Below are 12642 nucleotides of genomic sequence, written 5' to 3'. Positions count from 1 at the left end.
ATTACAGGTTGAAGTACTCCACACATCTAGGTAGGATTGTGGAAGGAGACTGGCAGTTGGGAGACAGGCCGGGGCTGTCGAATAAAACATTTTAGGTGCGGATTTACATTTCTAATATATTATAAATCATACTATGCTAACCTCATCACTCACAACTTATTAGAAATTCATGTACGATGTGCTAAACATTGACATTAAGGCAGAATGGAGTACACTATTACATTAATAGTTAAAAATAACACAAGTTACAAACATTGAAAATCAATTTTAATGTGTAGCTTTTCTTTAAAAAAGGAAAGATACAAAATGTAACATATTAATTTAATTTTCACTTCTTATTTAATGTTATGTGAACAAAGCTTGCACGTTTTTGATAAAGTAGGAGACATTTACAACAGACTGTTACTGTCATAATAGTTCTTAACTATGAAGCTTAACACACAAAACTTGAATCACAAGTATATACACGAGTTATTTGTTGCGTTACAAAATTCTAGACACTACTATTCATTATTACAAAATAAGCATCGCTGCGTGAAAAGTCTGTGTCTACCTCTAATGGAACAAAAACAAAGATTTTAAACAAGAAAACAAAAAGGATAAAACTTCCCTCTTCACCGTGCTGGAAGTTCCATCAGTTACCCAATTACACCGTGAGTCTTCTTTGTGTCAGTTTGTCCCACTGAGAATTCATAGACGAATATCATCCCACTGTTACGATTTCGCTGCCTGTTGCAACTGCTGTTGGGCTGCTATGTGTGCTTGGATCTTTGTTTCGATTAATTCTCCGACAGCTGTTGTGGAAGGATGGAGAAAAATTTTAAGATTGGACACTTCACAAACTCTGGTTTTAATCTTTATATATGTTTATCAATTCTCAGAATTTATGGACACTGTCTGTACATTAAAATGCAATGTTAATTGGACATTATCCACTGTCTGGTGCTTTAAACTAAACTTATTCTATCACTATGTTTCGACAGAGTATCTCTTCTCTCGTCTTCAGGTGAATTCTTTTCCTAGTGGTGAGAATTTTCCTCTCTTCCCTGACCAACCCGGGGGTCTATGAAATCCCCCTTGGCCAAATACCTCCCCGATGGCACAGTGGTAGCGTTGTCGCTTTGTAATAAAGGTTCCCGGGTTCGATACCCGGTGGAGGCACATAGTGGTTCGGATCCCACTTTAAACTGTAGGTCCAGTCCCGATTAACCTTACTGTACATAAAGTGGACTTAAAACTTCAAATCAATCAATCAATCGACAGATGCCAAAAAATCCCAGCTAACTCTCGGACAAGCACCTCGAATTCAATGAACACAGGGTTTAAAATGTTTGCCACGCATGCTTTGCACATGCTAATTAACACCAAGATCACACACACACACACATGCAATTATGCACTTTCTGCATGAATTAAATATCGACAGAGGCACTTAACATTTGGCTCCGCCATTGCAACAACTGAAACCCAGCATAAAAGAAACGAACTGACTACACCAGCACTCCTAGTGGCAGGCAGGGAAACAACAAAAACAGGAAGAAACAAATTCCGAAGTGGATGGTGGTAGGGGCCACCAAAATTAATAAAACCATTAAAAGTAAGTCTCGCAGATAAAGTTAGTAATTTGATTACATGTATTGATTCATTCCTTTGATTACAAAACATGAAAAAAGTCACACAACTGAGATTTTGAACATTCGTAACTTTTGTACATAAACAATACACACGTACATAAACAATACACACACAAAACTTATGCTGGATATTCACTTTGTCTATGTGGATATTTTTGAAACATTAAACAAGAAAATCATACTCTACAAGTTACTAAGGTGTAAAAAAGTTTTGTATGAAATAAAAATAAACATTGGTAAAAGCCAGCTGTGGAGTAGTTTTCAATGTGTATCGATGGTTCGTGTGGGTAGCTATTGAAATGAGAAAACTATTTTTACGCATTTTATGCATTACAGACGATTTATGATGTTAATTATGGCATATTCACGAAAACAAGCATGTTCTTTCGAAATTAAAGGCAACGTTATTCAATGCCCAGATGAAAGAAAAGATTTGAAATTTATAGTACAAAAACTAACCTACCTATCTTTATAGGATCAATCTGGGAATAGTAGAGGAAATAAATGATTTCACCCAGAAATAATTGCAATGTTTCTTGTGCCAGATTTTGTAAAATGGTATAGTGAATAATATATTAAAAATCCACCATCCAAATGTTTGGGCAAAAATTCACCTTAAAAATGTAAATATCTCGAAAATGGAGCATTGTACATAAAAAGCTAAGATAACCAAAATGAAAGAGCAGAACATTTGCTAACTTGTGGTTTTTGTTTGATAGAGCTACCATAAAAATTAATTGAATTACAAAGATTCAAATCCTTTCTTTGATTTTTAGAATTAGCGTAAAAGTTTGTTTTCTACACAAAAACAGCAAATATTAAAGAAACTATGTAATTTACGTCCTAAAGTCACTGAACTGTTTTGTACCTTTAGAGTCAGGGGTTGAGGAGAAATGTAGTTTAATGCAGAGTCGTGTTTCCTAAAATTTCCATTTTAAATTTCTTGTGATATTCGTGAGAACGTAATATGTTGTTTTCTGCAGTGTTTTGTTCACTTGTGTTTGTTACATGTTGTTTTACAATGTTTACAATGTTTAGGCAGCACCATTGTTTTGTACCTAATACTGTTTATATACAAAACATGATTTCTCTCAGTTGAATAGTTATCGGGTTTTAAAAATGAGAAGTGATACATTGTTTAAATCTCACGCGGCCTCAATTACATCTGCACTCGTGACCTACAGGTTGCTTCTGATTGGTTATGCTATGAATATAGGACAGGTTCTATCCTTCAGAAATGCCACAAGATTTTTCACTTTACATGTGGTAGCATCTTGGTCACAGCATAAATGTTAAGAAAAATGCTTTCGTCTAAAGTGGGCCTTATGCATATTTTAATGGCATCTACCTTAATGTGTATGATGACGCTCTGGCGGTACGTTATGTAAACAAACAAGAAACAAATAAACAATAGGCAATGATTAATACAATATTTACCTTTTGTGCCAGGGTAAGTGCCATCAGTTGGAGCCCAAGATATTGTATAGGGTAGAACAGATGTTACAGTTGTAAATTACACACCACAGGGTTAGTTTACTTTATATGATATAATTGCTAGATAAGAGAACATGCATAAAACACTTACATTAATGCCCCTTACATTCCTACATTCATACTCACGCATTTCAAAAGACATCATTAATTAATACAAATTTCGTTTCAGGTGATGTTTTAAAGACAGTAGCATTGATTACTTCTTTTCCTATTTTTCCATTCACGTTTCCGTTTCCGGGTATCTCATGTTCAGGTAGGAGCTTAAGCATGGATGCAAACACTACTCCTTTATGCAGGTATAATTGAATGTTATTAGGTTTACCTTTATATTGTTGCTTTTTTGAGGTCAAATTTGATCACCGTTATATAATTAGAGCGACAATCTGAAGGTTACTTTGCCTAATTGAATGACATAAAGTTGTATTCTGATTTACATAATAAAATTATCGGTGGTACGATCTATTCACCGTAATAAGCAATGTCCATGAGTAATTTATATGTAAATATGAGAGTTCATTGGGTGTTTATAGTTATGACAGGGCTAACGAAGCTTCTCCATTTACAGACGTCACACTTTTCACTCGGCTTACCTTGCCGGATCTGTTTGATGTAATCCTCTTGGAGATGCTGATGCTCTTGGTGGCGTGATGAATGAGATGGCCTCTAGATGGTGAGGCTGCACACTTCTAGATCTCAGCATCTTCGAGGGAGGCAAGTGGTTGAACGCCTCCACGTGGGCTCTTTCCCCCCTCTCTACTCCATCGTGATTGTAAACAATCCCGGGCAAACTAAACACAACACTGATTGGTTACACACACAAGGCGAGTACCTGTAACCGCGGATGGTTCCCAAGAGGTTGTGTAAGATAAACTGTGTTTTCCGCTTCCCCGCTCATCTACTTATGTGCTATTCCAAATGTTCGTTATGATACCCTCTCGGTCTACGCTTTGTTAAATCATACTCAAACCGTGGCATCCTACCCTTCTCTCTTTGCCTGTGTAATTTCAATCAAATTCAATTAAATTTCAATCACATCCATTCATTGGCTCCAAAGTTGTATGACGGCTATTTTTATATCAAGGTCCGATCGGTCGCGAAATAAAAACCACATTGAAAATCCAATGAGGCTGTGCGCGGATGTGTTGCACAGTGTCTCTAGTATGCCCGTTAATCGCGTCACGTCGCACGTGTCTGTTCAGAGCGAGCAGTGAGCACGGAAACATGCCTAGAACATTAAGAGTCGCACGCCAAGTGTGAAGTGCGTTCAGTCATTCGATTTCTTCATGCTGAAAGGTGCAATGCAGACGAAATTCATCGACGAATGAGTGCAGTGTACAGTGAAACTTTCATGAACGACAGCAAAGTGCGGCAATGGTGCAGGAACTTTGAAGCAGGATGTACAGACGTTCATGATGCAGGTGGTCAGGGAAAGAAGCGAGTGGATCAGGCGATTCGAGAAAATCGTCGGTTCACAATTTCAATGTTGAGCGAGTCGTTTCCTGAAATTTCAAGGTCAGCTCTCTATACCATTGTGAGTGAGAGACTTCAGTACCCCAAACTCTGTGCGAGATGGGTTCCCAAGATGCTGTCCGACCAGCACAGAAGACAACGAATGGGTGCCGCCTTAACATTTCTTCAGCGCTACCATGATGAGGGAGAGGATTTTTTCAACAAAATTCACAGGGGACGAGACATGGGTCCATTTCGAAAATGAAGAAACAAAAGGGCAATCCAAACAGTGGATGCATTCGCATTCCCCGAGTAAACCAAAAAAGTCCACGTGAACCTTCTCCATCAGAAAGTGTATGGCTACTGTGTTCTGGGACAGAAAAGGAGTGTTGATGGTAGAATTCATGGAATGTGGCACGACCACCACTGCAGCCTCATACAGCGTGATGCTTCAACGCCTACAAAGGGCAATTCAGAACAAGCGAAGAGGAATGTTGTTATCAGGCATTGTCCTTATTCATGACAATGCTCGGCTGAACAACTGCAGCTGCAACACAGATGCTCCTGCAGCGTTTTCGATGGGAGGTGTTTGATCACACACCTTACAGCCTGGACTTGGCTGCCTCAGATTTTCATCTCTTTACGCACATGAAACGCTGGCTAGGAGGACAGCATTTTGGCACAGATAACAAGCTGCAGACTAACGTAGAGAATTGGCTGAAAGCACAGGTAGCTGGCTGCCTTCTATGACGAGGGTATTGGAAAGTTGGGACCACGCTACGACAAATGTCTAAATCTGGGCAGCGACTATGTAGAGAAGTAGCTGGAAGGTGTACCTAAATGTTGCAAATAAAAACATTTTTGATTTCACTGTGGTTTTTATTTCGTGACCGATCGGACCTTGAAAAAAAAATAGCTCTCGTATTTTCTTGTTTTTTTACCTGAGGATCGGCCTCCTTGCTCGGGAAACCAGCTTGTCATCTGTATTCCACAATGCAACTCTCTGGGAACAGTCACAGTCCAATTCTTTTTATTGCTTATTACGGTGATTAATCTATTTACCTGATAGTTCGCAAGGTTTGATCGTTACATATATGTTCTCCTTCTGCTGCATCAGGGGCAACACCTGTGTACAATGCACCGTTTTCAAGATATTACTTCTTTTTTTTCTATTTTTAAGGTGAATTTTTGCCGCCATTTTCCAAGATGGAGGATTTTCACCAAACATTTGGATGGCGGATTTTTAATATATTATTCTCTATACCATTCCGTACAATCTGGTGCAAAAAAACATTTATGATGCAATTATTTCCGGGTTAGCCCATGTTTTCCATTTTGTTTCCTATACTAGAAGACAATAACTGGAGGATACGACAATAAGAAACTGGAAGAGTTTAGTCGATGTTTTAGATGTGTGTACTACGTATATTTCAGGGAACAATTTTATTTCCTGTAATTAACGACAGATGGGGATTAAAAACCGGAGAAGAAAGGTATGGAAGAGAGAGAGGACTGGAAGCTGCTATTGGAGGAAACCAACACTCACCAAAATCAGACGATTGATTGATTGATTTATAGTGTTTCAAGTCCACTTTATGCACAGTCAGGATAATCGGGACTGGACCTACAGTTTAAAGTGGAATCCGAACCACTATGAGCCTCCACCGGGTATCGAACCCGGGACCCCTTGATTACAAGACAACAATTGTACCACTGCACCATCGGGGAGGCCCTAAAGTCCGACGAGAAGGGGGAGAGGATTAGTGAACAGGAGCAAGCATCCCAACAGAAACAATAACTTTCTAGAATCCAGTAGTGTGAAAACTCAAATCAAAATGATTCACCCAGATTAACCAGTAAGAGTACTGAGAAAAACAAGAGTACAATTAAGATAAGGGAATTAAGAATGGGATCCTTGCCAGGTACTCACCATCTCTAAATTTAGTCTTCTCAATACCCATCGCCTGGATTTTTTCCATCTGTTTGGTCACAAACTGAACCTTTCGTTTGAAATAGTCTTTGGCCCCGTCAACATCCTGCCAATAGGAAAGAGAAGTTAACTGTGTTATCACCATGTGAAATCTATAGATTTTTAAGCATCAAAACTAGCCTTACTGTGCATAAAGTGGACTTAAAACACCAATTCAATTCAATTAAGCATCAAAACACGTGCATGGAAGAAAAATCAGAAGAAGACCACTTAATGCTTGATTGATTTGTTGTTTTAAGTCCACTTCATGCACAGGAAGGCTAATCGGAACTGGACCTACAGTTTAAAGTGGGATCTGAACCACTGTGCCTCCACCAGGTATCAAACCCGGGATAGATAATCAATTTGCAGATGGATCTACACATTAAATTGGGCATCCTGTACTCCTTGATAACAAAGTGGCAGTTACCCAGTCATAGTTGTGAGGCCCTACACTCTACCTCTATAGCTTTAATGTAGATATGCACACATTACTTTTTAAGAGCCCCATAGCTAGATACTTTGACACCCTACGAAGAATTGTGGTTTGACCCCCTGTGCTAACAAGCAATTTCATGTGCGTTTGATATTTTTTTCTCATGCCATGGTTTTTGATACTAGGTAAAAAAAAGTGTAAAGGTAAAGTGCTCCCTTGTGCATAGCACCACGCCATGAAGGTGTATAGGGTGTGTGGGGGTAATGCACACTCTCTTAATCCGGTCATGAGTGGGGGTGATGTGATCAGCATCACGCCCCTGACCGCCTTTACCCCCCAGGGTTTCCCCCAGGTACCCATGTTATTCGATGCTGGGTGGACGCCGGGGCCGCTTCCATCGTTCGAAAAGTTCCCGGATTTGAACCGGCCGGGGATCAAACCCGGGACCTTTAGCATGGTAGTCAGACGCGTTACCGACTGTTCGTACAAATTTTGAAGTAAAGAAAAACTCATTATAAATAATATAGTATAAATATTTGTACTTGCATTTCTGATTAAAAAAGAGATTAGGATATTGGAGAATATTTCCATTATGTCTCAGTGTCTGAAAAACATACTATTACTACCACTTTGGGAAAAAAATTCAAAGTGTAAATTTCCCCATCTTATATTTTGACTGTTGTTTTTTTTTTTAAAAAAAACTTTGAATGGTTCCCTTGGTGCATGGTGACCTAGGCTTTAGGCCCACTTGCCTACCCCTCACTATTGATTTGATTTTTAACCTGTGTGTATGTTTGCAGGGCACAGTAAAAGTGCAACATGCTTGAATACGTTCTCCATTAAAATTTTGATTTTTTTCAATGCATTACAAATTTTTTTCCTTCATATCATGCAACTTCATTTTCAGAGTGAAAATTACTTTCAGATCATTTTTTACCATTTGTAGAATGTTTCTTAAGACTTTTAAGGTCATTCTACAGGCCATTTTTTAATATTTTTAGGTCAGCATCTGAACCTTAGTCATGATATTAACACTATGTCATCAGGGAGGCCAAGCGTCTGCCTCTACTGGTATGTTACACTTAAATAGCATACTTATTTTCGACAGCCAAAATGAAGCACATGGTTGCATACATACAGGATATAACATGCTGTTTTAGAGGGCTTGTAGCATCAACATGAGGTCTTGACAAGAAAAATGTTACTAAGAAAAGGTGTTTGTCTTGTCTGTCAGTGTTGTGCGATGTGTGTGTGTGTGTGTGTGTGTGTGTGTGTGTAGGAGGGAATGTACTTACCTTCTGAATAAAATAGCCTGTGCCAATATCTAGAATCACTGAATTTGCATCGGCTACTTTTCCAGGAACATACATCTGTTGAACTGGATAAGGAAACTTAAAAGAAATTATTTCACAATATATACGTACACTACCAATGTCATCACATAAGCAATACATTTTCTTGGAAAATCAATCAACTTTATTTACGTTATCATCACAAAAAATTCCAAGAACGTAACTTTTAAAAAAAAGTCTAATGTTTTTGGAATTGTTTGTGATCTAAACATCATGGAACATTAAATTATGTAGTATAAACCATAATTACGAACACGGAACAATAAATACATTGGGAAGGGAGAATTCACCTTTGATAGAATTTACACAACTGATGGAATACTCAATGAAAACATGATAAAGAAACTGAATGTAAGCTTTCTGCTACTGATATTGCAGATTGTAAAATATCATGGAAGGAGGTACTTTGGAATTTATGCATTGATAAAAAGAAAAACGTTTACAAGAAAGTAAAATAATTTAGCTGTAGGCAATAAACAGTATTTGGGTTTCAGAACCTTTCTCAAGTGTAGAAAAAATATTGAGAGAAGTGAAATTGCTCACATGGATGTACTTTTAAACTTTCTTGTGTGCTTCCTTTTATTATGTGTGTGGTACCCTCCTCCACACACACACATATATACAACTACAAGAAAGTGATATTTTACTCCATAACTGACAATTGCACAGACTAGTAGCCACAACACAAGCCTACAAGAGAATAGTATATGTAGTTTAGTAAAGGATACAGATGCTGTGAGAGGTACTAGCACTTCTTTTCCTTCACTTTCCGGTGTAACTCTCTCCAGACAATCACCTGAGTCCTGAAACTTCTGTTGAGCCAACTTCAATGTTTGCAAAGAATCTTGAAACACAACAAGTTCCTAGAATAAGAACAACAATAAAACTTCTTACTAACAATAAGATAAGTCACATGTAAAATAAACTTCATCTAGTAAAACCTGTTGCATAAAATTCTTTTGCAAGAAGAGGCTGCATTCACAGTACTTTTCTGTAAGTGTAGTGGTTATCCCAGCCAGCATTTAAATGGTTTACAAGCAGAAAGCATACATTGATTCTGTAATCAAGAGCTATACAAAGGGTGCCATTATAAGGTCAAAATGAAACAAGCAATTTCAATCAAAATAATATATCTTGTGAACTTGGTGAGGGCTCTCACAAAGTGAAAATGGATTGAATAGAAGGTTTTCCCCAAGTACGCGATGATTATAATAATAATAAATTATCAATAACATTATTATTGGTGATGTCGTTAGATACTGCAAGCCCTGTCTCGTTCGCTGCATTTTTTCACACTAGGTATAGTGCAGGTGCATTCAAGTATCAGGCTGGTGTAAGGAAATATTGTCTAACGAAGTGGATGCTGTATACACAAGAATAGTTGTGTTGAAGTTCAAAAGATTTTTTAAAAAAAACCTGCCTGCCGCTTTCAATGTTAACCCTAGAAGACAGGTGAAAAAAATAACGTAAGCAGACAGGTTGGGTCTCTAAGACCCAAGGTAAAATATTTCATTCAGATGTTATAAAAAATATTATTTGAATTTTAGTATTACAAGTGTATAATATAGAGCATATTGTTGTTTTAGCTAGAGCATAATATTGTTTTAGACTGTGTGTTTTAATAAAATGAAGTTTTTAGTACCAAAAATTTAATTTTGGGTCTAAGACCCAAGCTCTCAGCTTACATTACTTCTTTTTTCACCAGAAGTCACTCTCAATTTCTTCTTCTGTCAGATGACGTGCCATTGTGGAGAAAACGTATATCTTAATCACAGATTACAGCACACAAAGGCCAAAAAAAAAAAACAGAATGCAAGGTTTTAAATGTGGCTAGGAGTCAACAAGAGCACTTCCCAAAGAAAAGGCAGTCAACCACTGACGAAATTCTGTTTCCTGAAGACTTTGTACTGTACTGTATAGTGTATTTAGGTCTATGTCTTTTAAATACACCATAATAAACGTGTTTTGTTGCTATAAATGCCCTTTCTACTGTTCTCTTAGGTAATTTCAGTTAATCCGGACTTTCGTTAAACCAGTCCACTTATCCCCCACGTTAGTCAGAATTAACGAGTTTTGGTAAATATGCAGTATCGCCCGAAAGGATTTCTTCATTTTTACAGAAGAAACTACTTACTTTAATCAAATTCTCTGATGTTATGGAAGTTCATGAAGGTGTTTTCCTTGATCATTTAAGCTTTCTGACCCGGAATTCCTTTTTCTTTCGTGAGAAATGTTTCCAACACATAAAAGCGATTGCAGCCATTTCCTTGCTATTTGCCTGCGTTTGATGACATAATCCCGTGTCAGTGTTTCCAAACATGCTTTTTGTTTCGCGAAATCAAAAACCATCTGTTACGACACATAGTGGCTGTTTACTAACGACCCGGAATTTTAACTATGTTTGCCTAACCTAACCAAACCTAACCTTATCGTGCATGGTTCGTGGAGGTAATCATGCCAGAATCATGGAAACATGTAAAAAAAATTGTAATAGTACGTAATTTTCAGTCATTAAGTTTTGAAACACTGCTTGCGTACTGCACGAGTACATGCCATATTGTCTGTTACACAAGCGGAACAAGGAAGACAAATAAGGAATCGTAATATGAAAAGTCGACACTATTTTATGCAAAAAAGCATAACTTCACCTTAAGGAATCTTCCGCAATGCAGAATAGGTAAGTGTCAATGCTAAAATGAAGGAAAGAAATGAGTGAGAGGTGTTCGGGCCATACTGCATAATTACCAGTTTTTACTGTACCACTAACAAAACGTATGAAACAATTCGGTAGATTTTCCAAAACTCACAAAAAAAAAGTGCACACAGAGTTTCAACACGTGTAGCAGAATGGCTGATGCAATAGCAGTCTCGATGATACAACTAGTGACACCTACACAATGTAGACAGAAGGTACTGAGAGTGACAGAAAACTATATTGGAAATTCAAAGAAACATTACCACCTGTCTCTCACAGACCAAGCCCGTCCATTCTAGGGTTAATTTGATTGGGTAGAACTTACCACGTGGCAATACACTACACTGTACACTGCTCCAGAATACAGTGCAAATGGTGCATTCCAAATCAACAAAGTAGCCAACTTAGTGTTGAACTTTATAACTAGATAGTTGAGTGCAAAACAAGCCAAAAAGTGCAACAAGCTAGATTTTGGGGTTTACTTAATACCAAATCAAATGTTGATGACAAAGGGTTTGCACTTCGTAATCAACTAGAAAGGGAGTGCAAAGAGAGTAAAAAAAAATGGAGTCAACTTGATGGGAGGAATATATCGTAGTTGTTTTTCTTACTATCTTTACCGACTTCAACCTCTGAACATGTAGCCTAATATAAAGCATACAACTAAATTGAGAAAAATACAGGAAATAATTTATAATGTAGTTCATTCACAAGGTTAAAGAATTTTCCGCCTCTTACATCCACACCAGTGAGAAACCTATTTTTTCCCCCTAGGAAATGTGGGGCAGTTTGGTATACCATAACCGGCGTTTCAGTGTCAAAGATAATAAGTATACAATATCCATCAACATTTAGATAAAACTCGAATCCTATCTCTTTTCGCGTCATCTCTCATTTCCTAAGTTATCATTAATATGGTATTATCATTTCTATCGTTTATTTTTCATTGTAGTTCAAATGTTTATCGCATACAATATAACTATAAATTTAAAAGCTCGAGTAGGCATGGACTACACTTGTCCGCCAACTTGTTCATTGGTATATTATTTCCACAATAACTTACAATGTAACAGGTCGTAGTTGAAATTTGGAATATTACAGTGTTGTTAATACAAAAGTACTCGTATACCTGGTCCAATTGGCGTTGAATCTGCTGTAATTGAGGCAAAGCTAACTTAGATAACTCAATTTGTTGTATTTGAGCAAAATCCTTAGACGCCATTTTAACAAATGTGCCTGATGAATAAATTTTCCTCCTTCCTTTCAAAAGTTACGGTTACGTCCGGATTTTTAGAACATTCCCCTCCCTCTTTTCCCGGACACAAATTTTTGTAAGGGTGTGCGAGACAGAATTTTTTGGGTCGAGACGGGAATTTTCTTAATCCCGACATTCGGGACGGAAAAAATTAGAAATTTACCGACAAAGTCGGGAAATTTTCGGGACGGGAAATGTTCAAAATTTCCCGAAGCTCTGGAAATCTCGAATTCTACACATCATTTTCATGATTGTTTTCGCATTTCTGGTACAAAAACGAACAATTTTCGATAAGTTCCAGGCATTTACAATGGAGAAAACGTCGAGAATTAACAACTTTTCAAAATTACCATTCGGT

At 37.6% G+C, this 12642-nt stretch overlaps 1 protein-coding gene across 1 annotated transcript; it reads right to left on the bottom strand.

The window, feature by feature from the left end:
• Positions 1 to 250: 250 nt before the first annotated feature.
• Positions 251 to 12302, bottom strand: Pfdn5 (prefoldin 5). The gene is made up of 5 exons (XM_083140411.1): positions 12159 to 12302; positions 9063 to 9197; positions 8278 to 8352; positions 6508 to 6613; positions 251 to 794 (listed from the first exon to the last, which is right to left on the bottom strand). Exons 1-5 carry the CDS (start codon positions 12249 to 12251, stop codon positions 715 to 717), a joined length of 489 nt encoding a protein of 162 aa, XP_082996537.1. The 5' UTR covers positions 12252 to 12302; the 3' UTR covers positions 251 to 714.
• Positions 12303 to 12642: the final 340 nt, after the last annotated feature.

This window comes from Lepisma saccharinum, chromosome 1 (genome assembly GCF_977018435.1).
Source record: "Lepisma saccharinum chromosome 1, izLepSacc3.1, whole genome shotgun sequence".
In the NCBI taxonomy this organism is placed as follows: domain Eukaryota; kingdom Metazoa; phylum Arthropoda; class Insecta; order Zygentoma; family Lepismatidae; genus Lepisma; species Lepisma saccharinum.
This window is presented reverse-complemented; position numbering and strand designations above follow the sequence as displayed.

Bases quoted from the DNA above. Each gene is read 5' to 3' on its own strand.
- Pfdn5 (XM_083140411.1), bottom strand. From the start codon at position 12,251: ATGGCGTCTAAGGATTTTGCTCAAATACAACAAATTGAGTTATCTAAG. The intron at 9,198-12,158 runs GTATACGAGTAC...TTCTTATTCTAG, and splicing joins TTCAACGCCAATTGGACCAG to GAACTTGTTGTGTTTCAAGA. The intron at 795-6,507 runs GTGAGTACCTGG...CTTCCACAACAG, and splicing joins GAAGACTAAATTTAGAGATG to CTGTCGGAGAATTAATCGAA.